Raw genomic sequence first — 27,557 nt, 5'->3', positions numbered from 1 at the left:
ATGTGTCATCTATAGCACTGCCTTCTATTTTTTCTTAAATTTTTCTTCCTTCACTTTCTAAGCCTGTCTCATAACTGCTTGGATAATTTCCGCTACAATCCAAAGAGTTTGTGTATGAAAGGCATCTTTACATAAAAATTATACCATTTATGTGAGCTGTGAGCCCTGCTAGCTCTCTGATATAAAGCATAGGAGGGTTGTGGTGCTAATTCGCACGACTGCCAGTGTGGTCTGTCTATTTTTTCTTAACTCTTCAAAAAGAGGCACAACCGTTTCTAAATACATTCTTCAGGCAATTTATACGATGTGTAAATATAACAAGCTCGTTCACTTAAAATCATCCACAGCCTGAAGGTGCAGATGACTGCTATTTATTGCCGAGGCACAAGCAGAATTTTTTTCAGGGGCTAGGGGTACCATCTTGATCTGAAGTGGATGCCAGACAGGCAAGTGTGATCGAGTGTCCCTTTTTCCTCTGTGAATAATAGCGCAAAAGATTTTGGTGGGGGGAGAGGGAAAGAAAGAACGGCGCAGGCCCGGTGTGCCACCCCCTGAGCACCCCACTAATTCATTGCAGGCACAGAATTAATCATACAGTAGTTAGATACAGGCATGGCCCTTATTTACCACTAAGTAAATTTACCACTAAGGTGCAGCCCTAACTGGCTGCTTTAGCTAAAATCTGCACATTTGGAAACAAATTTTCTGCTGTTCTGCATGCACAGGTAGCAGACAATGCTCCTTCACCGATCTCAAAGCGACAGCAGCGCCACCGCTGTGTGGCAAAAGGGAGGGGGCCACTTTTGGTCACTGCGACCATGCACGCTTATCGAATTGACAATATCTAAAAACAGTGGCTCACACGCTTATTACCACGGCAAAACACTAACGATCCATGGAGCAAAACCAGGGCGTGGTATACAAATTATCGTGTTTGGAATGTCCAGCGAGCTACATAGGCGAGAGCAAGTGTTTCCCGGAAAGAATAACCCAGCACAGGAATGATGTGAGGAAGATGGAGGTGCAACGCAGTGCCCTTGCAGAGCATTGTGAGGAGCACGACCACAAGAGTGACTTCGAAGGCGCTTCTGTCATAGAAGCGGAAAATAATCTGGAAAGAAGGCTCTCGCTTGAGTCCTGGCACATACAGCACACACAGATGAACGTGAACCGGTCCCGGGGAACAATGCCTCCGATCTACGTGCACGGCCTTTGAAACGTGAGGGAAAGGGAAAGACAGAGCCTAGGAGAAAGTGCGTTGACGCTTCCCTGACCATTACGGTCACCCCTGAGGAAGGGACTAAGCCAGTCTCTAAACGTCGGATTTCCTCCAAGATTGTAGCTGGAGGTGATTCAACTTCCTTCATCCCTCCAGAGTGTACTATAGAGCTGCACTTTATACCAGTATATAAAAGGCAGATGCACATTAGCGCAGTAAACATAATATCACAGGAAAAGTAGTGACATCTCAATACTTTGTATTAGGGTATTAGACTTTGTTACTGCTCTGAACAGCAGTAACAAAGTCTAATACTCTAATGAGCATTTTGGAAAGCATAGAGACACTGCAAATTATATGCACAAAAATATAAAGTGTAAGACAGTAAAGAGAAAGAACAACTGTCTGCATGCTTATTAATACAAGTTCTTGTGCATGCAAGAATTTAAGACTTCCGAGTATGGTAGACTCACCATAACCAAACCTTAAAAGGGACAGAGGTACGCAAGTATTCAATTTATTTAAACTTTGCTTTATTAAAAGAGAGAAAATAAAATTCCTAAATGCTGCATTGATTGAAAAGTATCTAAGTGTTTTAATATTGTGGGGAAAAAAAAGCTCTATTTCTAATACTGTGAAAACGTTTGGGTAAAGTTGTGTACATGCATGAAAGGACTTCAACAATTCTGCAAAATCCTTATGTTCAAAGCTTTTCAGAATTTCTACTGGATATCTTGTTTATTCTATAACAGTAATTCACACTAAAACAGCAATATTCACATCTTCAATAATAAAATCATGGCCTTTAGCATGACTTCCACTGATATTTTCAATTACTATCCCTTCAAAGCAGCTAAAAAAAGGCGTAATAAGGGGTTTCCTATTTCTAGCAGTGTGAACAAAGTAGTAGTGGCAATCAGACTGCAATGTTCTGATGACACTTGCTCTGTTCCTTTTTGGGTATTGCTACCTTCCTAGCCAAACACTGATGAACGAACCACTGTTGCGTCAACTTTCCTGCAACTTCTTGCTACACTGGACTTTCTTTACACAGAACATCACTATTTGACATGTTTTTTATCAGATTTTTTTTCCTTTTCCATATTACAATGAGGTAGATGGGAGTCTTGGACTGAGTTTTGCTTGACCAGAGTTTAAAAAAAGCATGGGTTCCATTAAATCAAGGTTTGTTAATGTTGTGCCTATGGGTGGCAAACATGAGCTGATACCATTTTATATTTATCTAACATTTTCATACAAATGAGCTTCATTTATCGAGAGTCTACTGCTAACTTTTCTGGCAATCTCTGCCAGGTCTCGAATGACAGCTTTGTCACTTTTCTATTAATGAACAGCTCCTGCTTACCTCACATGCGTGAATTGTTGCTCCACGAATCTCCATTTCTTCTCTGCTTCCACTTTCCAAGACGCATCCTGGGGCAAGCGACATGACAGCCAAAATACAGTTGCACATCCTACATAACTTGAAATAACTTGAAGCCTTTCGATGCACAACAAAACTAAGCATTTTTTTAGTGTGTTCTCGTCTGAATTTAAATGAAGGCATAAAAACCTTTTTTTTTTTTTTCAGAGCTCTAGTAATTTGCTAATGAACGCTGCCAAGTTGTGCTTCTGGCTTCAATGTTTTCATAACTCGACTACTTCTGCCTTTGAGTTTGTTATAGTGGTAGACACAGAAGCTGAGACAACAAAAACAATGACAATCTTACTTACTGAAGACTGATATGGGGCATGAGCAAAATAATGGCTCAGTAGCAGTGGAGATGAGCTGCTGCTCTAGACCAAAATGTAGCAAGTCATATTTCATGGCTCTCTTATTACCCTTTTTTGCTCAGGGTGCAAGTCGGTACAATGCTCAATCATTCACTATAAACAACACTTATGAGCCAGAAAATAAGCTGATCAAGCTTATGTGTTGGCTTATAATGTTTTTCGTCAGGCTTAGCTGGCAACATAATGATACTTTATGGGATATAATGAGCCAAAATTACAATGTAATCACATAGTAGAATAACTGAAAGCTTGGCCAATCGGTGACAGTACTTGAACATATTTTAACACAGCGCACAACTATGCAGACACAAGAGAAGAACAAACACAGCACTGCGATTTGTCCCTTCTTCTCTAGTGTACGCATAATTGTGCGCTATGTTAAAATATGTTGAATGTAATCATGAGGCACGCCAACTAATCTGCGAATACCGGTGAAGTTTAAACTTCTGACCTACATTCATCTACATGAGTAGATTACATGTACTGAAGATTGGATAGAGGATAGACAAGGTAAAGCATGAATACTAACATCATAAGAGCACACACTAAAATTTTTGACAAATTTAGGTAGGTCACAATGATGAAAAAACTGACACAGAAACTAGGTGCCATAGTAATAGTTCTTTCCAGTGTGAAAAAATATGCGCATCTATGCCTCACAGTTATTTAACACTGCTATATTTTTATGATAAACTTCCACTTCAAACACATTGTAATTTGAAAGCACAGTAAACTTCATTTTATACTGCAAGTGCATGCTCCCTCTGCAATATACTGCACTAAAGGTAAGAGATAATATTTTAGTATGTGGTTCACCACTTTTATTTTCAAATTCTACAAGCAAGCATTATTTACAATGGCAAACAATTTTTTGGTCACTCACTGTAAAATTAGCTGATCTCCTCAAGAGAGATTAAATTGTGCCACGACAGACAGGGGAGGAAATCCAAGCATATTTCATTGCCACTCCATCTTCTTCAAGTGGACCATTTGTTTAACGCTACCTTTGAATCAAGAGATAGGCCAATATGATTACAGCAGCAGTGTCTTCTAACTACATACATCTATTGCTAAAACTTTTATCAACATAAAGTCCAATAATTCTATTACATTTTAGCTGGCCGATTTGAATGAAAACCGCATTATTTGTCATACTCTGCATAAGGAAAAATTAAATGTCTCTACACCTCGAAACAAATATGACAAACAATTAATATAAACATGCTGTGCCATTCTTACTTAATAAACTTACAAACACAGATTTTGATTCTCTGTGCAATTCTAATCAAGCAATAAGACTATTTTGTCAATCGTGCCAGAAAGATTACTAACATTGTGCATGATATTTTTTTCTCTTTTTCTTTCTTTTCTTTCCCTCGTGTTGAAATCGTGTTGAACACGTTATCAAAGAGCATATACATATGCGTATATAGACCTGTGTATCAGACCTGTGTATATGCGTATATAGACCTGTGTATATAGACTTGTGCATCAGGTATGAAAATGTATATCTGTGAAATCCCAATTTGCATTCATAGGCACATATGCATATAAATTTTCTGTGTTTTATCAAAACTGTATTTTGTATCGCATATTATTTTGTTATAAGTGTGTTGCACCTATTCTTTATGTCTCCACAACGTGCTGCTGTCATCTGTAAAAGGAGGCAGGACTTCTGTCAAACTATATTAGTTTCCAATGCTGTTTCCTCTCTGTCAGAGTGAAAATAAAATAAAAGTGATCGACTGATGAATTTCACGAACAAATTACATGTAGCACAACAAGATGTCCACAAACTAGACACATCACAGAATAATATGATAAGAAAGTATTTTTAGCTACAAGACTTAGCAGCAATTGCAAAACCTTCAGCTAAGCAACGAGGCAACTAGTATTTGCTCAAATCACTAAATAATATGCAATGCTCACAAATAAGTGGCAAAAACAAAAGCGATGTGCATGATTTAACTTATGTACACTTTGAAGCAATGCAGAGAAATGTAGAAAAATAAACACGGGTATTCACCTTTAGCAAGCAAAGACGACAGCTGTGGAGAGTAACATAAAGCACCAAAATAGGCTAGTACTTGGGGCACACGGTAGTCAGCAAATGCTGTCAGCATATCAATATCCTCAAAATGGCCCAGGCCTTTTCCGTCAAAGCAGCTCCAGAGGTCAGCAACAAGTATTTGAGCACGCTTGTAGAATGACACTGCAATAGTTGCCATGAAAATGTCAAAAGAATATTTAGTTGAAAGAGTGAAAAAGACTCACCCCCGTATTCAGAAACACTGCTTGACTTGAACTTGACTTGCCATCGACTTCAATGCAGCACGAACGCATTTCGAACGCACTGTTTTTAGGCGGTGGCGACAACACAAATACACAGACGCGTTTCAAATGCGCTGCATTGAAGGCAATTTCAAGTCAAGTTCAAGTCAAGAAGTGTTTCTGAATGCGGGGGTAAGAGGGTTTTCACACTGCTACTTCACTGACATGCTCAAAATTTAATGTAAGTAATGAAAGCTCATTTGGTGGAGATTATTTCTGCACAAAAGGGAGTTTTGCCTGGTGGTAATGCAGTGGGAAATCAGGCAAATAACATAATTTTCCCATTTTAAATTACTATCCATGTTATAATTTAGCATTTACATAATAACTTCTCATTTCACCTAAAGTATGCAAGATCAATTTCACATAAACAATATGTAGCTTTTGCTCTTGATTCATACATTGTTTGTCAAGTATTCAATTGAACAACAGCAAAAAAACTACCTTTGCAAAGAAGCTGATGAAACTCTACATTCAGTGAAATTGTGCACAACCCTGAATTTTGTGCTCAGCTCAGCGTAGGCCTTTGAAATGTGAACTATTTATTTTTTTATTTATTTCAGCCACAATAAAGGGTCTCAGCCACATAAATGGTTTCAGCCACAAAAATGGAAGTATAGATCATAGTCAACAATAACAATATTGACATTTCCCAAAACTCATGAATGAGCACAAGAGAAAACAAGTGGTGCAAGTGCTACTCAGCTAAATAGAATAATTAACTCACACAACTGTTTCACTAAATCAAATAAATGAGTCTAAATCTCTAAAATCATATTAGGTGATAAAAAAAACTAAGATTCAGAAACCATGTTCCACTCCCAGACTACTCGTATAATGAATGAATGAATAAACTTTACTAAAGGTAAGCCCAGCAGTTTTCCTCGGGCAGAACGAGAAAAAAAAGAAGTTTTCTTTTTCTTTCTTTCCTTTTTTTTTCATCATTGGTGGTGGTAATCCTCACTATGAACACGCTGTGACAGAATGGCTAAAGTGGTGAAAGCCGAAAGTTAGACCTGCAACACTATTTTAACATTATACAAATATTAAATTGTGAATTTTAACTGGTCAAACATTCTATTTAATTCTAAAGCAGCAAGAGCTGAGAGTCAGCATACTTTAGTAGTGGAAGGATAGTTGCAATATTTAACCCAGCAGCTAGTTACTGAAGTGCGACTAATTCATGGCAATTCCTTTTTCTTTAATGAGTAACAATCACAAATACCTTCAATGTATTCTATAAAAAGTATTTCCATGGTCATGAACAAGAAATTTATTTCAGGGTTTGCAGTGCACAGGTTGAGCCTAAGGCTGAATACAGCTCTCTTCGTGGAGTTGTATGAAGTATTTACATGTACACCATAGGTCTCAAGTATATACAAACTAATCCAAAATACTTGTACCTTCTACTTTTTTTTTTACCTTCGGTACCACTAATAATGCATCCATGAACCTAAACTGCCATATTTGTCGCACTGTGATGATTGATTGATTTATGTGTGGTTTAACTTTCCAAAACCACCATGTGATTACGAGAGATTCCGTAGTGGAGTGGAGGGCTCTGGAAATTTCGACCACCTGGGCTTCTTTAACGTGCCCCCAAATCTGAGTACACAGGCCTACAGCATTTTCACCTCCATCGAAAACGCAGCCGCAGCAGCCGGGATTCAATCCCGCGACCTGTGGATCAGAAGCCGAGTACCATAGCCACTAGACCACTGCAGCGGGGCGTCATAGAGACACTGTCATGGAAACAGATACTGATGAGCCAAGTGTCATTCGTACACCACTGAATGCAACACCCCATTTTTTTTGCCCGCAAATTAGCCTGCAATTTCAAATCATCATGGTAAACATCTTCGTATGCATGACACAATTACCACCAAACAATCTGAATAATACAGTAGTATAATAAGGTGGGCAGTTAAATTATTGAATACAAGCAGTGCCTGTATATGAAAAGAAGGGGAGGGACATAGTTGAGGCGTGGCACGTACGTAGATGGTGTTTTGGTTTGTCACAATTTATTACTGTGAAACCAACAGTGAACAGGGGTTTTGAAAGGGGAGGGTGGGGACATGGTAGAATATATGCATTGTGATTGGTTAGGTGATAGACAAGGCTGTAACCCCTCCAATGGGTGCTCATTATGTGTAATTCTAAGAAGTGGCAGTGTAGCATCCAATGTTGTAGAATAATGCGCAGTATAGACAGACACACACAGTTGAGTTCTATGTTTAGTATTTCAGTGCCCTTTTTTATGGAGGTCACCATATTATGATTGCTAAGAATGATGAATTATTTATGTCACCAGTGGGATACTCATGAATAAATTGACACAGTCAAACTATAACAAAAACTGATTTCACAAAATTTTCCAAACTATACCACGAACCCTCCTTTCCCTGCAAGTATCTATAGGGTTCTCATGTTTTAATTAACCCAGAATAATTAGGCTAACTTCACACAAAACCTAATTTCATGATGTTTCTACTAAAACAAATAAGCAAAAACAATGATACAATACTTGTGCCACATGCCCGCTCAGCTTCATTGTCCCTGCCACAAAATGAAAGGTGGTGCTCCAAGCATTCACATTTACGTATTAATCTAAGGGTAGTTTTGTTTAAATGGGGCTTTTATTTCAATGTTACGTAATAAAAGCTGTATGGTGTCATGCATTTGTTCAAACATGTCATAGAACACGCTTCCATGTCCTCCTACTCGTTTGCTATCTTCCCCCGGGCAGTCATCTTAGTTTATTTAGCACCGACATGTGGTTGATATTGTAGACATTGCTAATATATATATATGCATGAGGTTCTGGACTACTATTTCAACATTAAATTATATAGGCTATATATTATATATAGCCATGAGGTTTCTGGACTGCTATTTCCACATCAAAGTCAGCAAAACGTCATGGTAAGAGAATTTATTAACAGAGCGTTATCTTTCTTTTGCTCCAAAATGATCCTGGCAAAAAAAACAGCAATTTTTGCATTCCGAGCTATGTATATTATGGAATAACGAGCGATCTGCTTCATTCCACTTTCAAGTACATCCCGGCTTTGTCACGTGTTGCCTTCACTCGCTCGACGCAGCATCCCAGTTTGGTTTTCTTTTTTTTACTAGATTCCTTAGGTTGTATTTCACGGCGTGTTTTGGGTGGCTTAGTCTATGGCTATCGTGTGTGTCATAAGAAAGGGCCACACAGCTTATCAAAGTCGAAAACATACATGTGGCAACTTTACGGTGCCGCAATCTAAGCGGGATGAGGCTACGAACCTCGGTCAACTATGACTCAGCAAACATCGCTGCATCACCATGTTCTGTCGACGACGTTTTTCATTAGCTGACTATAAGTGACGTCAGCTGCACAGATGAAGGGAATGTCAGTGGGAAATCAAAATTGTGGTTTTATAGCTATTAAGTAAACCAAGACAATGAAACGAGTCAAGCTATAGTACTGAATGCACAGCCAAGATTTTGAATACACACGTAGTTGAAAATTTTCTGAAAACATTTCTCGACCCCGTTAAGAGTCTCATGAGTCAAAAAACACAAGTTATTTTTCCAAAATTACATATTTTTTTGTTTTCATTTGCTTCAACAAGTTTTTTTATTTTGACGACAAAAAAACTGAATATTATAATTAAACTCAAAGAAGCTTAAAATCGCTTTTAAAGAGTAGAAGGTGGCTGCTAAAAAAATAAAAAGTGCACATTGTCTAGAGTCCCCTGGGAATTGTCACCTGGCTACTTGCTATTACATTTCGCATGAGGACTTTACTAAGGCCACATGCTCAAAATAACCATCAATGCGAAGCTCTCATGATGAAATAAGTCATCTTGAAAAACATATCTTTTCCACATAAAGAAGCTTTCTCTTATGCCTTTTAAATATATTTTTCTCAAGATCCAATTTCGGGCAACTTCTTCAGTTTGGACATCATGCTTTTGGTACTTCTGATAGCCCGATCGGAATAAAATGTTGTGCACAGATTTTTTAACATGAACCCGCCAAGGTGGTCTAGTGGATAAGGCACTCAGCCGCTGACTCGCAGGTCGCGAAATCGGATCCCAGCCATGGCGGCCGCATTTTCGATGGAGGTAAAGTGCTTGAGGCTTGCATGCTTATATTTAGGTGCACGTTGAAAAACCCCCAGGTAGTCGAAATTTCTGGAGCCCTTCACTACTACGGCGTCTCTCATAATCACATGGAGGTTTTGGGATGTTAAACCCCAACAATTATTATTATTATTATTTTAACACAGAGGGGTACAAGTATCTCCTTCAAGACTTGATATAGCCTGTAAAAGTATTAGGAACTTAAAGTAAGCAATTATTGTGGGCTGAGAATTCTAATAATTCTGACATTACAATTTTTCTCAACCATCAAAATGTTTTATGCACAATTTCTTGACAGTTACTTGCATTCTAAAATTAATGTGTAACAATATAAGCCATAATGGCTCAGAACCATAAAAGTTTAGGGGCATGAAATGTTTGTCCAAAATGAGCTTTTCACATTGTCATGGCACTAAATGAAAACTGTGCAACTTACTATAAAACTAATTACAAATTTGAAATGAACATAAAAGACTATATATACAGCAAAATATTTCTTTGCTCTGAGCTACAGATTAATACAACTTTTTTTTCCAAATTGCATCTACCCTTAAGCGTCATTGACTATGTGTAGGTCTTCCAGATTATATTCCATGTAAGTGTCAGTAAAATGTTCTAAGTTTACAGCTACACTGCTCCACACGAATTTGTAGCAAGCACAAGAGAGGCAATGCTGCTTGTAACAGTGTCAAGTCTCACTAACCTCTAACACCATCAAAAGTTCCTTCATCTTGAAATGAGGTGAACTTTTCCACAACCTTTCCCAGAAGTGTTTGGCAGCTGTGTTTACATTCTCGAATGCAGTTGGCAAACGATCCGCCATACATCTGTATCCAAGGTTCGGAAAAGAAAAAATAAGGACATCAGGTTTACAAAAAGAGTTGGGGTCATTAAAAGCAAGTGGAAAAGGTTATTGTGACATCCTTGCAACTAGTCATTAACTAAGCATACTGCTTCTACAATGGCATTTCATTGTTACCACCTAACAAAACCTTAGCCTTCAATATTGCCAGAAGGATAAAGTTCCCAAAGAAGCATGAAATAGAAAATTAGTTCAAAATTTCATTTTACATGCTGCACACTTAATAAAAACTTTTTTCTTTTTTTATTGGCCCTACCTCCTCCTATGAATACCTTTAGCGAGTACCTTCCACCATTATATTACTTGCATTTTTCTCTCTGCTTTAGTATCTGGTGTTAGATGGTCCTTAACATCATCTTCCTCTTGAGCTCAATATGCTCTCTTGTGGCAGGTATAAACTGTCAATGTGCCCTCGTCAATCTAGAAATCATCAGTACAGTGATTACATGGCTAAGTTACCTGCCTTCTTCCATTAACACCTGTCATGCTCTATGAACTTGACAGTTCTTCCATACTGCCTTTTATTGTTACTCTGCACATTCTTTCTTGTTATCTACCAAACTCTACTGAAGACCACACAGTTCTTGAAGATGCATTCTCCCACTTTCGCTCATCGTGCAATGCCTGGCAAATGAGTACAAACTTCAGCAAAACTGTTTCAATGACATTCACTGGGCGTTTAGCTCCCTCAGTTTTCTCGTACTTTTTCAAAAATTCTTTACTCAAATTATCCGAATAGAAGTATCAAGGGCTTTTATTTACTAAAAACTATCCTGGAGCAACCATATTCAAATAATATGTAATGAATCATTAAAAAAAACTTGGTTATCCAGCACACCATTTGAGTAGCTCAAGAAACCAAACTGCTCCCGTACAAAACACTAATCTGTCCAGTCCTATACTCTGTTTCACACATCATGTGCAACATTGTGGAAGCTAGTGAGACTTCTTGCAGTCGATGTGTTCGCAACAAAAAGTAGTTCGATCTTCTTACCCCCCAAAATTTCAGTTTTGTTTGTTATTACAAACAAAAACACCGTTGAATGTCTGATATTATGTGGCTGTATAGCTTAGTTATCCTGTGACATCACATATAGGCTCTCTACTTTGGGTATGTCACGATGGCGGCCACTTGGACTTTCAGTGTAAGTGCAGGATAGGACACCACATGGTTGTTCGGTACTCGCGTTCTTTTGTGCTGACCCCACTTTCATCTGTTCGCCAGTCACGCCAAAGGGGAGCAAAAAGAAACGCGAGGGTGCAGCAGCACTAATCAGATGTCACGCGAACGACCACGAAAGACGCTGAGTTATACGTTTTGCTGGCCGAACTTCTAGCATAGATTCCACAGGGTTGCACCTGATGTATGAAACGGAGTATAGCATATGCATGTATTGTTTGTAATCCATTTCATAAAGCGATATTAACAGAATTGAGTCCGTTCAAAAAAACTAAAAAAGCAATGCGTTTTATCCACTGTCGTTACGATAGACCCTTATCACCATCTTCCAAACTCTCTAATCTATACTGGCAACATGTCACCACAATGAAAGCCTATAATTCATGCTTGCCTTGATTGCGTTCCCACACTGTGGCCACTTAAATCAGTACTTTAAGTTTGCTCAACCTTCCTGTACTAGCTTAAATCTAGAACAGATTTGTACAAATATAGCAACTTTCCTGCAACAGTTGAACGTTGGAATGCTTTGCCTGGGTTTGTTCACACTTTGCCGATGGCTAGGCTTGTGCGAATAGTGAATTTGAGGTTCGAGAGGAATTCGAAGCGAACAGTGGTATTGATCAAATAATTCCAAATCGAATTCGAATAGTATCTAGTGATATTGGTCAAATAACTCCAAATCGAATTCGAATGGTATCTATGTCATATTATTTAAAAAATGAGCACATTTGTCATGACCTAACTAACCTGCACAATATATTTTTTTTATTAAAATGAGGCCTGTGCAAATGCCATTTTTTGCATCAAAGTAAGTGGAAACAATTTTAAATAGTAGCAGGATTTTACTTGCGATAGAATGCAAGTGGCAGCATGTAAAATATGTTACTTTTTACAATTGACTATACTTGGAGCACACAAGTCGATATAACAAGCTTCTAACTTAAAAAATGAATTGATGTGAGGGTAATATCCTCATGTGTTGTCACGGCTTGGCATCGCTCCAGTGTAGTGAAACCACTTTTACAGGGCGTCACATGCGGATTAATATGCATTTATTCGTTCATTCCGAATAATTCAAAATTCTCAATATTTTTCAATTCAATTCGAATTCAAATAATCCATTATTCATTTGAATATTGAAAGCATTCGAATATTTGCACAGGCCTACAAATCGCCGATGTTTTGTCTGCACTTGACATGCAATGTTATTGCCACTCCTGCTATAGCCCATGGTAGGCTGCAGTATGTATAAATAAATAAAAATATAAAAATACACTTCAGTATTTCTTTATCACATGCACCGTTTCTGTGTTATGGTAACTTTAGTTACAAAAAAACTGCATTATAGACTAGTATAATTTGAACTTGACCGGTACATCCCATGGCAGATCCAGAGGGGGGTGCAGTGAGGGCAATCACCCTCGCTAAAGCCTATGTCATCCCTCCCTTCAGCACCTGTCCCCCTTCTATCACCAATTAGGAAAATGAGTGGGACCACCGTGAGCACAAATTAACACTATTTATGCAGTGACGGGGTCTTTGTGATGATGGTAACTATTAAAAACAAGAAATTCAAGACCCCACCCCCTCTCAGGTTTCATTTCAAGCTACCGCCTTTCTTGAAATGAGGGGATCGATCTACCCTTAGCTGTCACAACATAATTCCTCAAATCTTTCTGAATATTTCTTTGTTCTGCAATGTTTTAATTGCATATAAAACTTACATGATGCGAATGAACCAGCAGAACTTTAATATACAATAAATGCACTATCAAAACTATCAAATCACACAATTAACATATCATTGAATACCATTATTGGGTATTTATGAGTGCTACAGTGTCACTAATGTAAGAGTACAAAGTAATGCCAGCCTTGCAGAAATCTCATGAGTACAGCATAAATTATAGGAAAACTCATCGAATACATATCCACTTATAAAGAATGGCAGTTTTTTTTTTTTTTACTGGGTGTCTGATTGAATAAAATACAAATATTTATGAAAAAACACATCAAAAGATCAAACTGAATACCACATACAGAAACATTTGAAACTAAGGGAAATATAAAAAAAATTGTATGGTCACAAGAGCTTATTTATGTTATCTGATACATCTATGATGCCATGACAGCTTGTAAATTAGTAATTAAGAATGAGTAGCTGTACCTGGTACACAATGACAACAGCAGCAATGAAACAAAGAAAGAGTATGTCTGCAAATGTACATAGCACTGTGGTGATTACATAATTCCATAAGTGAATTGCTGAAACGATGCCCATTATTTGGTACAAATCTGAACACTGTGCCATTGTACAAGTAATAAACTGCTTTGTTTAAATTTAGAAAAAAAATTTCTGAGGCAGCCTATGGCTTATTTAATATGTGAAAACTATTGTGCATAAGTCATCTCCTCTAAACATATTCTCAAGAAATCATGTGTCTGCAAAATGAAGACCCATAAAGCAGAACCACATCACTTTTTTCCCCCATAATCTTCATAACTATTGTTATCCCTTAGTATTTTAATGGAGAGAAGACTAAGAAGTATAGACACCATTATGCATTGAATTGTTCAGTGAAATACTCATAGAAGGGCAATTATCATTTTATTAATACTCTGAATTTGCAATATTCCCAAGCTCTGATTTAACATTATTATTATCAGACTTATTTTAGTCATAAGTGGCCGATTACTTATCACCTATATTCTTCAGAATTGCTTTGTGCATGCAGTTTGCAACCATGCACAGATAGAGTCGAGGAACTTGTACTGGAATGCTGGTCGGCAAAATGAAGAATTTAAATATGCCGCTATGTCACCTGTTTTCCTTAAAGTTGATACTGCAGCACAGAGACAGCTTTCCAAGTAACTGCACAATGACCTTGGCACAGTATGACATTTTCTAAGAAATGTTTGTCGCAAAACTTTTTTGGGTCTTAAAAGTGCAAGTTAGAGGCAATCATTAGGTGCTCTACTCAGTTTTTCCCTCCTTTCATTTTAACGGGCATGCTGGAATCAATACAGAAGGGAGGAGCAAAGGAGACAGAGCTTTATGCTAAAGTTACATTACAGATGTAAGGGCCTGGAGCATTTTCTTTACTCTTAAGCATGCAAGTCACCAGTTCAGCTAGAGGGGTGCAGAGCGATGGCATTTCATGCACCATGCAGTAGTTCCAGTACCTACGCTTAACATAAGGAACGAAATGCTGCTGTTCTCATATAGTGCAAGCTCATGCACTCTGGCCTGGCCAGTTTATCTCTTAACCTGGTGCAGACCGACTGCACCCTGTGCCAGTTTAACTGACAGAGTGTAGTCAAATCCAGATTGAACATTTCAAAGCCTAACATAAAATCCCAAGCAAACGCATCCCCCTCCCCTAAGGCGAAAGACAATCAGACAAGATTTGGAGGAGAGGCCTGCGGCAGAAGAGTATCTACGAAGAATGCACATGGTACTTCCAATGAAACGTTTTATTGAATATGCGTGCATTTACTGTTCTTACTGAACAGCATGGAATCACTATGTGAAATTTGATGTGTTGTCACAAGAAGGAAAAAATGTTCTTTAAATGTGACAACTCTGAACCCCAAGGCACAATACGTACTGTAAAAGTTGAATTTGTGTATGTATCTAAAGACTACCAAAACATGGGTTCCTAGGAACTGCTGCTGCAGGATTCTGGAGCAGAAAACAGGTTTAAAAAAAGACATATATATAAAAAAATTGGGTGCGGTGCTTGCTTGGTCATTGGCGCACATTTCAAATTACCCAAAAAAGGAAAAAGAGGCACCTGCTCCGGTAGCCGCGCTTGCTCGGGGTTTTATTGGTTAACACAAAGCGGTATCTGCCAAGGTGCTTCATTCATGAGGCAGAAAGAAGACAGCGAGCTAACACTGGAACATCTGGTTTTGGGGACAACATGCATCAGTGGATACTGGCATGGCAGGCCCAATACGAGAGATGACAAACTCAGGAACATAGTGTATGAAAGAGCAGACATGTAGTCAAGTTCACAGGGTGCAACATCACCTGAGCACAGAAGAAAATTAAACACTCAGCAGGCAACTATTAGCAGAGACCAGTGCAGGCGTGTATGCTTTTCATGGATCTTTAACTTAATGCTAGCAACAACACTATTACGGAGAACCTTCTTGCAATAAAGGAATCAGTCAATTCAATCCTGATGGGTCTTCTTGGCGAGTTGTTGATGATGGCATTGCAAAAAACAGAACAAGTGATTTTTGGCTGTTGTTGACATGACATAATAGGTTCTGTGCTGCATGATGTGCAATAATCTTTGGCTTATAGATTCACAAAAGCCTTGTCTACAGATTATAGGCAATTTCTTAACAGGTTTGAGAAGTGCTTTGAGACCCCTTTAAGGTAGTGCAAATAATATTCTAAAACAAACTACGACCATCTTTATACAGCTTTATACTCTGTTTCACACATCATGTGCAACGTTGCGGAAGCTAACGAGACTTGTTGGAGTCTATGCTTTTGCAACGAAAAGTAGTTCGATGTCTTTACCACCAATAACTTAATTTTTCTTTCGTTATTATAGTGAAAAGTAACTGAAGATATTATGTGCCTTATAAACAAAAACGCCATTGAAGGTCTGATATTATGTGGCTGTATATATTAGTTTCCCCGTGACGTCACATACAGGCTTCTCTACTCTGCGTATGTCATGATGGCGGCCGTCTGGAGTCAGTGAAGGATAGGACACCACAGGGTCTTTCGGTACCCGTGTTCTTTTGTGCTTACCCCGCTTTCTTCTGTTCGACAGTCACGCCAAAGGGGAACACAAATAAACGCGAGGGTGCACCAGCACTAATCAGACGTCACGCGAGCAACCACGAAACACGCTGAGTTATACGTTTTTCTGGCCGAACTTCTTGCATAGCTTCCACAGCGTTGCACCTGGTGTGTGAAACAAAGTAGATATAGTAGACAAGCACCATTTTGTGCAGAGGCAACTCATTCATCTGCAGGTTATAAAATTGATAATCATGTGAAACAGCTACGACACCAATATCATCAGCACTAGACAAAATAATGAAAATAAGTTTAAGCTGTGAAGCTTGGCATTGGACCTACATTTGACAAGACACGGCCCCATTCTTGCAGAACTTTATGCCTTTCAGTGAGTAGGGGTATCTCCACATTTGTATCAGATCGAAATATCTGGTGAACTTGCTGCAAAGAAATGCTGCGGCAGAATTCAGCACTGAGAAGGGGCACACCCTCCTGGAAAAATAGGGCAAATAAAAGCACTTCATGTAAGCACTGCAGTTAGTGTATATATAGCTACAAAGAGACAACTTAATCAGTGGCTGTTTTTTTCTTTTTAACATTATATAATAACTACTGATGTACAGTACTCACAGATTAAAAAGGGACAATTTAGTGCTAAGTAATGACCCCACTTTCGTTTCCACAGTCTTGAGGTCTGGTCATATCAGCTTAATTTCGAATCAAATGCGCAGACCGGAGCCAGCATTATCTTTAGAGACAAGCATTGTCGCGACACATTGTGGCTATCTTGAAAAAATGCGCGTGCCAGCTGATATTTAAAAAATTGGATGTTGTGTTTGAATGCACGAAAATATATACTATACCCCAATACAACATATACCTAGCTGCTGCGTTACCACATCATAGTAAGTGCACGAGAGAAACTTATTACTGCCCTGCTAACACTGTCACTGCTCATATGAATAAAGCATAACAACATTATGCAAAGTTCAATTAACAGTTTAGAAAATGGTCGACATCACAATACTCAAGGAATGCAATGAAAAAGCTTACTGAGGTTCTTCAGGGCATGAATTAGCACCTAGTGACAAGCAAGAAAAATTGCATTGGTGGGACCACATACGCACAACCTACACATAGCTGGTATTCCTTTGTACACTGGCTTTAATGTGTCCATTACCTTTAGGGCACGCTGTTTTCTAACACTCCCTCATTACGTTTTTATTAAGATATTCATCGCTAAACTTTCAACACAAACATGCAGAAAGACAAGACGGGCACTGAGGGGACAGCGCATATCGTGCTGTGTCTTTCCGAGTGCTAGTGTTCAAAGTTTGATGATGATGATGATATATGGTGTTTTTTGGCGCAAGGGCCATTTGATGGCCAAAGAGCGCCAGTTCATGGGACAACGAATGTGGACAATGATTGTGATTAGCGGCTGTATAAGGACCATAAAATTCCTCGCGGTAAGGCGGGTAAAAACATAGAAGTAATAAAATCATGACCATGCCGTGAAATGTGTGTGTGGTGTGAATAGATGACAAAAGTTGGTGATAATGTAAAACGATGGTGGACATGTATGGCATTAGCACAAGTACCTCACTCGTTCATACCCTTGCGTCCAAGGGCCGTGAGGCAAGTGCTTTCCTGTGTAGCCACCGCAGCAAAAACCTCCCTGGAGAGGTCGTAAAAAGCGGTTCCCTACCAACGAACATTGCAGGGTGTAAAGGTATATGTTGTCGGTAGGGTAATGGAAAATGCTGTATTCTTAGAGTTTCTAATTGTTCACATTGGATTAAAACGTGAAGGACTGTTGATGCCTCACCACATTTGTCACACAATGGTGGATCGCCACCGGGTAAAAGATATGTGTGTGTCGTGTATGTGTGTCCTATCCTGAGTCTCGTTAGTATTACCTCTGTATGACGTGATTTTGATACTCGCAGCCAATGACCAAGGTGTGGCTTAATAATGTGTAGTTTGTTTTGTGTGTGTGTATCCCACTTGCTCTGCCAGTAGTCCCTGAGGTTTCGTTTGAGAGACGGTTTAAGATCAAGGGCCGGGATTAATATGGGTGTAGGGGCAGTGCTTTTGTGGACGGATGCAGCGAGCTGATCCGCCCTCACGTTGCCTTGGATCTCACGGTGCCCTGGCACCCAGCACACTACAACATGTTGTTTGTGTAGAGTATGCACAAAATGGAGTAAAGTGAGACAAGGACCGGGTTTTTCTGTTTTTTAAGACTGTGCAGAGCCGTTACCACACTGAGGGAGTCTGTGTAAATTACTGCTTTTTGTATTTGTAATTGTTTGATGTGTTTAGCTGCCACAAGTATCGCGTAAGCTTCCGCTGTGAAGATACTTGTGCCTGGATGTAGAGGGCCAGCATCCGAAAAGGATGGGCCGACAGCAGCGTAGGACACAGAGGAGTTAGACTTGGAGGCATCTGTAAAAAACTCAGGACGTCTGTATTTGTGTTGAAGTTCCAGGAAGTATGTTCGGATAAGGGCAATAGGTGCATGTTTTGTTACTTTTAGGAAAGACACATCGCAGTCTATAGTCTGCCATTGCCACGGTGGCGGGTATGCTACAGGAGCCATTAAACTGTGTTCAAGTGACACTCCAGTTTCTTCAGCTAGACCCTTCAGGCGAACTGAGAGGGACTGCCTCATCGAAGGCCTGTTTTGAAACAGAATGTAGCTCGACAGATCATTAATAGTAGAGTATGAGGGGTGCTTCTTGTCTGCTTTCACCTTAAGAAAATATACAAAGGACATGTAAGTTCTCTGTAGATGAAGCGACCATTCATTTGACTCAACGTAAAGGCTTTCTACAGGGCTGGTGCGAAAAGCAACCGTAGAAAGGCGGATGCCCAAATGGTGCACGGGATCTAGCATCTTCAAAGCACTTTGAGTTGCAGACTGATAAACAACAGCCCCATAATCTAAGCGGGTGCGAATGAGGCTTCGATACAGATTCATGAGGCATTGCCTATCACTACCCCAAGTAGTACGTAACAACACTTTTATAACATTCATGGCTTTTAAACATTTTGTTTTTAAATAGTTGATGTGCGGTACGAAGGTCAACTTGTTGTCCAAGATTAAGCCTAAGAATTTATGCTCGGCTTTGACAGACAAACGTTGCCCATTCAGTCGAATGTCAGGTTCCGAGTGCATGCCTCTCTTTCGAGAGAACAAGACACACGTGCTTTTTTGTGGGTTAAGTCGAAATCCGTTTTCATCTGCCCATTTGGAGACCTTGTTTAAACCCAGCTGAACCTGCCGCTCACACATTGCCAAGTTGCATGACTTGAAGCCAAGCTGGACGTCGTCGACATATGTACAATAGAACATATTGCGGGGGATGGACAAGTGCAAGGAATTTATTTTGATGAGAAAAAGTGTGCAGCTAAGTACACCACCTTGTGGCACGCCTGTTTCCTGGACAAATGTTTGGAAAAGAACCGTGCCCACTCGGACACGGAATGTCCGGTTTGACAGGTAACTTTCGATTATGTGAAACATTCTTCCGCGCACGCCAAGGTGGGACAGGTCTCTTAGAATTCCAAAATGCCATGTTGTATCATAAGCCTTTTCGATATCGAGGAACACAGAGAGAAAATATTGTTTATGGACGAAGGCGTCTCTGATCTGTGCCTCGATACGAACAAGGTGGTCTGTGGTGGATCTACTTTCTCGAAACCCGCACTGAAATGGGTCGAGCAAATTGTTTGTTTCAAGGATATGTACAAGTCGGCAGTTTATCATTTTTTCGAAGACTTTGCACAAGCAGCTTGTAAGTGCAATAGGTCTATAGCTTGAAGCTAAAGAAGGGTCCTTGCCCTCTTTCAAAATGGGAATAATAATAGCCTCTTTCCAGGAGGTAGGGATAGTGCCAGAAAACCAGATAGCATTGTATAAACAAAGTAAAGTTTTTCGTGTTTCGGCTGGTAGGTTTTTTAACATTTCATACACCACACAGTCAGAACCTGGGGCAGAAGTACTGCAGGAGTTTAGAGATGTTCGGAGCTCAGCTAGACTGAAAGCTTGGTTATACGCCTCGTATCTAGTGGATTTGTGTTCGAGTTTCTGCTTTTCTATTCTTGTTCTGTATTTTTGGAAAGTGTCGGTATAGTGGGACGAGCTGGATATCCGTTCAAAGTGTGCACCGAGGAAGTTTGCCTGATCTTCCAAGGTATCACCCTGAGTGTTTACGAGTGGAAGTGTGTGTACTTGTTTTCCTGCTATCCTACCGACCATGTTCCAGACTTTAGCCTCCTGTGTGTATGAATTGATCCCTGACAAAAACTTCTGCCAGCTTTCTCTTCTGGCCTGCCGACGCGTTCTCCTGTCTTGAGAGTTTATTTTCTTAAAGCTCTCAAGGTTTTCCGCTGTCGGCGAGTTTCGCAGCAACCTCCATGCCCTGTTCTGTTCCTTTCGCGCATTACGACACTCTGTGTTCCACCATGGGACGTGTCGCTTGCCGGGCTGTCCAGATGTTTGTGGGATGCATTTGGCTGCTGCGTTAATAAGGAGAGCTGTAAAGTACTGCACAGCTTCATCTATGCTTAGCCCACATATGTCAGTCCAACATAACTGAGCATTGTTATGAAACTGTTCCCAGTCGGCTTTGTGTATAAGCCATTTGGGAACTCGTGGAGGACATTCGTATGATGTTTGTGTACTCAAAACAACAGGAAAATGGTCACTTCCGTAGGGATTATTTAGAACTTTCCATTGGAGTAATGGTACAAGTGAAGGAGATGCGATGCTGAGATCTATGGAAGAGTAGGTTTTGTTGGCAAGGTTATAATATGTTGCCTCTTTCCTATTCAACAGACAGGCACCGGAGGAAAAAAGGAACTGTTCAATGAGACGACCTCGTGCATCGCAGCGAGAATCACCCCATAGACTGCTATGAGCATTCAGGTCACCAAAGACCAGATAAGGTTCGGGTAGTTGATCTATTAAGGACTCGAATTCTAGTTTTCCAAGACGGTGGTGTGGGGGTATGTACAGAGAGCAGATGGTGACGAGCTTGTTGAAAAGAACTGCTCGAACAGCCACTGCCTCTAGTGTTGTTTGCAGTGGTAAATGTGTGCATGCTACTTTTTGATTAACAATAATGGCTACACCGCCGGATGATGCCACAACATCATCTCTGTCCTTTCAGAAGAGAACATACCGACGCAAAAAATTCGTGTTTTTAGATTTTAAATGAGTTTCCTGTACACACAGCACTTTCGGCGAATGTTTGCAAAAGAGCTCTTGAACATCATCGAGGTTTCTAAGGAGTCCTCTGACGTTCCAATGTATTATTTGTGTTGCCATATTGGAGGTAACGTAGTGCTGTGTGTAAGGAAAAATGGGTGTGTCTGCTTCTTAAGCTAAGCGTTAAGACTCAAAGAACAGGGCCGTCGCCGGGCCCCGTTATTGGCTTTTTATTTCTTTTGGCGCGCTCCAGGGAGCTACGCCGATCTTTCGGCACCAGGGGTACCGTGGTGTCCATTGCCTCTTCAGAGGCACTGCGTGCCCGCATTTGCGAGCTGATGTTTTGGGCTTGGGACCTCGCCTGGTGAGACGAGGCCTTCATATCGGCCGACCCTGGGGTCTCCTTCACCTCGGGGGGCGAAACCTTCGGTCCTCTTGGGCTAGAGGTCGAAGGAACCTCCTTTGGTGCTGGGATACCCTGGCCGCTGCAAGAGCTTGCAGCGGCTGTGGTTGTCGCCGTGGGGACGAGTGGCAGGGCAGCCTTGGCTGTTCCCGCCGTGGATGGGGGCATTGGCGACCGCCTGGGCACACTGTGCCTGGCATGGGCAGTTGCCGCAGGCCGTTGTAGTGCTGCCCCCTGTTGCACTACATCGGCAAACGATGGTTTGTTTGTGAAAAGACCAGATACTTGTTGGCGGGCTTCTCGGAAAGTAATGTTTTGTGTGATTTTGATTGTAACAATTTCTTTTTCCTTTTTCCATGTTGGACAGGTTCGGGAGTATGCGAAATGGGCACCATCGCAGTTTGCGCAGTGGGCCCTATCCTCCACCCTACACTCGTCCGTAGCGTGTCCTGTGGTGGCACACTTTCCGCAGGTGAGTTGGCCGCGGCAACTCTGAGAGCCGTGACCAAAACGCTGGCATTTGAAGCAACGTCGTGGGTTGGGAATGTAGGGTCTCACATTCAACTTTAAGTATCCTGTTTCGAGATGTTCAGGCAGGGTACTGGTGCAAAATGTCACAATTATGTGTTTTGTTGGGATTTCCTTCTTATCACGCCTAATTTTGATTCTTTGTACTTGTGTCACCTGCTGGTCCTTCCAGCCCTCGAGGAGCTCTCCTTCAGTCAGGTCAAGCAAGTCTTGATCAGATACAACGCCTCGGGAAGTGTTGAGTGAGCGGTATGGTGTAATTGAGATAGGTACGTTTCCAAACAATTCTAGTTTTGAGAGGTTTTCATACTGGCTCTGACTTTTTACCTCGAGGAGGAGATCCCCACTGGCCATTCTTGTGGCCTGGTAACCTGGTCCAAGTGTAGTGGTGAGGCATTTGGAAACAACGAAAGGCGAAATAGTTCTGGCGTTCTTTTCAGCGGTTTCACAATGGATTACATGGTAGCGGGGAAAGGTTTCTTTCGGTTTGCTGAAATAATTGCAAAAGTCTTCGGTGCGCCCTCTCTTCGAGAGAGGACGATCGTGCAATGAAGGGAGAGAAGAAAAAGCCATAAACTAAATAAGAGTTCGGCAGCCATGCCAGCCGCCCACCATAGAGCCCAACACGGGGACGTGACAAGTCCTAAATTTATATGAGGCATGTCAACGTCAGCTGTACACAGCCGCTATAACCAAATATATTGTGCCCAAGACAGAGCACATACACAAGGTTAACCCTTGCCGCCAGGAAAAATCGGAAGTAAATGGAACAAAGAAGACAGGATATATTTAAAGACGAGAAAAGACTAAGATGTAGAGAGAGAGAGAAATAGGAAAAGGCGACTGCCGATTTCCCCTGGGTGGGTCAGCCCAGGGGTGCCGTCTACGTGAAGCCGGGGCCAAAAAGGGGTGTGTTGCCTCTGCCGGGGGTCCTTAAAGGTCCAATCACCCAGCATCAGCTCAACCCCCAGGATCCCCTTTTCCCCGGACACGGCAAAGCCACGCACGGCTAGGCGTGGGAGGGAGTCAAAACTCCCCCGTTAGCTCGGGTCCGTGGTGTCGCTACACACCAAACGCCTCCTTGCGCAGGCGCCCCTGCGGGGAGTGTTCAAAGTTTAGCAATATATTTTCGAAAAGAAAAAAAATCGCCAGACCTGCACGGAATGCGCAGCACAGTCACAGCAAAAGTTGGAAGAGCAGCCTTTCAGAGCCTTTTCTAAACACTCTTTGTAGAAATGCTACAAGCACACTTGCTGGGTACCTACTATGCGATAAATAATCATAATTTCTGTGTAGTAAGCCAGAATTCAGTTAGCTATCCTTCATCAATCTTCAGAGAAGCGTGGTATCCGCTACACACTTGCAAAAAATGTGTGCAAATTTTTTATGCAGTGGCTGACGACGAAGAATTAGGCCTGAAGTGGGTATGCGCAGTCATATTTGCAAGTTTTTTTTTTTTCAGCGCGCGAACATAGGGAAAAAAAGGACAGGGTAGACAGAAAGAGTGCTGACTATGTTCGTGCACTGAAGAAAAACTTGCAAATATGACTACGCACCAACTAGCCCAAGTGTACAACTAGCACCAACTAGCCCAACTACGCACCAACTAGCCCAACTATACCCACTCTTGTGGGTATGCGCCACCGTTAATAGTCATAAAGAACAAGCTTTTGTAATGGGTTGAAGCATTGGACAGCTCACTTGTTATACAATTCGTATTGTGTGACACCTGGCTGTTCCTTTGATGTTCTGAAATGCTTTATTACTCATATTAACGCGATTCCTTTCCCGACGTCAAGCTGCCTAAGGCAATTTCGCAAATGAGTTCCAAGTACCGGCGTGGCTCAGTGTAGAATACTGGGCTGGCATGCAGGGGACCCGCATTTGAATACCAATGTCTCTTGGCATTTTTTATTTACTTAGTTTTTTTTCTTTTTATTTCATGCAATAGTAGTTTCGGACACCGATGGCAGCAGCGGACAGCTACGGTGCTGCAAGTGACCCATGTTGTGATCTCATAACAGCTTTCGCTGTAAAATATGCATCCCTAACTAGCCGTGCAACATGTTTTGCTAAGCAAACTTCTCAATTATATAGGTCCCAACGTGGTACCCACGACATGTGTACAGCCATACAGTGTGTGGCTGTAGTGCTTATTCAATTAATGACCATTTTATCTCATGCTGAGATGTCTTAACTATAAATTAACCCAAAACAAGTTATAGTAATTATACGTCATAGTATTTCTGTTTTCTAATGCACATGCTTTCAACAAGAAGCTACCACATTCTTAAAGAATAGCTGCAAGTAATGATGAATATAGTAATAATTAGCAAGCAAGTTGAGCCCCAAAACAGAGTAAGCTGGTTCTGCCCTATTTCAAGTATGGCAATTTATTTTACTCATTCATATCTCAAAAAGTGTAACAGTTCTATCCATGATAGTGGCAGTGAAAGTGAATGGTATAAAAAAGAATTGCCTCACCTCCAACGCACGAGCGACAGCAGCACATAGTGAAAAGTAGCCAGTGTGCAGAGTGCCATTCCACTGCACAGCATACTTATGTGTACTGTCTTTTGACCAAAAGTTGAAGTTTAGGGCATCGACAAGAGAAACCCACTGGGCTGCAGAATCATCCGCAACTTTTGGATGCAATGGGTGGTCCCTCCATGCATGTGTCCCAACAAGGCCCCTGTTGTAGCAGTCCAGCACCTGCACGTACCAGATCTTAGCAAGAGCTTCACCATTCCAAAGTGCTTGTTGCGTATAAACATGTTGACATACAGAAAAGATATGAAAGCAGTGAGCATTGTTTTCATGATTACAAAGTTTCACTTCTCACTTATGATCAAGAACTCTGCTAATATTGTAACAATACTGATTGTTGGCCTAGTTGGTACTTGCTAATGACATGCTTTGGCTGCAAATAACACAAACACAAGTAAAGAAACACACAAGGACAAGCACAAGCGGCATTTCCAACTAAAGTAGACTGGGCGCGAAGCCAGACTTAAGTAACAACATACAGACATGCGCAGTCTTCACACAACCTTACGCTATCCAGCTATCGAACAATCTCTTCTCCGATAAGTACAACGTCACCGACGGTTCGCTGATACAACTTTCACCTTTCTTCTTAATAATATGCTTCCATCAACTCACGCGCAGTTTTATGCCTACTTCTACCTAGAATCTTAACCCCGTTAAAACGTGGTGCACACCCGCAGGCTTCACAATGCATAGGCAAATGCGCCAAGCCATCCTTCATTAGATTTAATTCATGCTCCCTAACCCATTCATCAATACAGCGCCCGGTAGCCCCAATGTACGAGTTGCCACAAGAAAAGGGAATCTCATTAACAACGCTTTTGGCACATTTCCCGTACATCGTGCCATGTTTCTTGCCGCATCCCTGACAGCTCGCCTCCCCCCCACCCCACCCCCCGAGCAGTTTTTGGGCACCGCTGAGCCAGTTTTACGGGTGCGGAAAAGGCGACAGGTACCCCATACCGGCTTGCTACCTTTTTCAGGTTAAGGAGCATGAATTAAATCTAATGAAGGATGGCTTGGAGCATTTGCCTATACATTGTAAAGCGTGCGGGTGTGTACCACGTTTTAATGAGTTTAATATTTTAGGCAGAAGTAGGTATAAAACTGCGCGTGAGTTGATGGAAGCCTATTACATTAAAAAGAAAGATGAAAGGTGTATCAGTGAACCGTTGGTAACGTTGTACGTATCGGAGAAGAGATTGTTTGATAAGTGGATAGCGTAAGGCTGTGTGAAGACTGCGCATGTCTATATGTTGTTACTTAAATCTGGGTTTGCACCCAGTCTACTTAAGTTGGTTTGCGCCCGGTCGACTTTAGCTTGTCCTTGATGATGATGTGTGGTGCTTTATGGCGCAAGGGCCAATTGATGGCCACAGAGGGCTATTTCAGTGACTAAAGATGTAAACAATGATATGGTGCGTGGCTGTATAGGGGCCCTAAAATTCCTCGCGCTAACGCGGGTAAAAACATGAGCATTAAAATCATGACAGTGACGTGAAATATGTGCAGTGAGAGTGGATATCGAAAGGTCATGATAATAAGACCATGGCGGAGATGTAGTCACCACAGGTCCTGCTAAAGATTACCTTGAAACATGCAGTGAAAACTATGTACATAATTTAAGAATGTAAACAATGAGTGAATTTTATAAATCAGATCCCTACCGATAAGCACCCCAGGGTGTAGTGGGAGCTGCTGTCGGTAGGGCAGTAAAAACTGCTTTTTTCTTAGAGCATCCAACTCATTACACTGTACGAGGATGTGGAGAACCATAAGTGGTTCTCCACATCTCGCACACAATGGTGGATCACCGGCAGCCAGAATATATGAATGTATATCGTATAAATGCCCTGTTCATAGCCTTGTAAGTGTTACTTCTGTGTGTCGCGATTTTGATAATGGCGGCCAATGACCAAGTTGTGGGTTAATAACATGTAGTTTATTACTTGTGTGTCTATCCTACGTGTTTTTCCGATAACCTCCGAGCTTTTGTTTTAGAAAAGGTTTCATGTCAAGTGCAGGGATTGGTATTGATGCATTAGTGGCATCGTTGCTGTCGGATGCAGCCAGCTGGTCTGCCAAAACGTTTCCCTGTATCTCACGGTGCCCCGGCACCCACCAGACTACAACATGCTGTTTGGATGAGTAGACTCTGCATAAGAGAGAATAAAGGGACTCAAGAACTGGGTTTTTGCATTTTTTAAACGTTTTCAAGGCTTTCACCACACTCGGATAATCCGTGTAAATTACCGCTTTTTGTAGTTTTTATAAGTCCAATGTGTTCAGCTGCAAGTATTGCGTAGGCTTCTCCTGTGAAAATGTTTGCATCAGGATGCAGGACACCAATATCTGAGAAAGATGGGCCAATGGCTGTGTACGAAACAGAAATGTTGGTCTTTCAGGCATCTGTAAAGAACTCAGGGTCTGTGTACTTTTGTTGTAGTTCTAGGAAGTATGTGTGAATATGTACAATAGGTGTGTGCTTTGTAATCTCTAAAAAATACTTATCACAATCTATCAATTGCCACCGCCATGGTGGCAGACATGCTGTAGGTGCCATCAAACGATATTCGAGTGACACAC

At 41.1% G+C, this 27,557-nt stretch overlaps 1 protein-coding gene and 1 long non-coding RNA gene across 3 annotated transcripts in view; one reads left to right on the top strand and one right to left on the bottom strand.

The window, feature by feature from the left end:
* Positions 1–27,557, bottom strand: part of LOC119176152 (queuosine 5'-phosphate N-glycosylase/hydrolase) — a 53,852-nt gene that overhangs the window by 17,206 nt on the left and 9,089 nt on the right. The window contains exons 3-8 of one of the 2 annotated variants that reach the window (XR_005110433.2): positions 24,909–25,136; positions 16,621–16,770; positions 10,178–10,301; positions 5,040–5,225; positions 3,897–4,017; positions 2,586–2,653 (exon numbers count right to left, since the gene is read on the bottom strand). Coding sequence is in view for 1 of the 2 variants with exons in the window: in XM_037427300.2 (XP_037283197.2) it covers positions 2,586–2,653; positions 5,040–5,225; positions 10,178–10,301; positions 16,621–16,770; positions 24,909–25,136 (756 nt within the window). In the remaining variant the exon portion in view is untranslated. The remainder of the gene's footprint in view (positions 1–2,585; positions 2,654–3,896; positions 4,018–5,039; positions 5,226–10,177; positions 10,302–16,620; positions 16,771–24,908; positions 25,137–27,557) is intronic. The other variant, XM_037427300.2, reaches the window with a different exon arrangement.
* Positions 1–27,557, top strand: part of LOC119176153 (uncharacterized) — a 58,556-nt gene that overhangs the window by 25,817 nt on the left and 5,182 nt on the right. The window lies entirely within an intron of this gene.

Source organism: Rhipicephalus microplus, chromosome X (genome assembly GCF_043290135.1).
Source record: "Rhipicephalus microplus isolate Deutch F79 chromosome X, USDA_Rmic, whole genome shotgun sequence".
Taxonomy (NCBI): domain Eukaryota; kingdom Metazoa; phylum Arthropoda; class Arachnida; order Ixodida; family Ixodidae; genus Rhipicephalus; species Rhipicephalus microplus.
The sequence above is the reverse complement of the archived record's forward strand: the minus strand, read 5'-3'. Positions and strand labels throughout refer to the sequence as shown.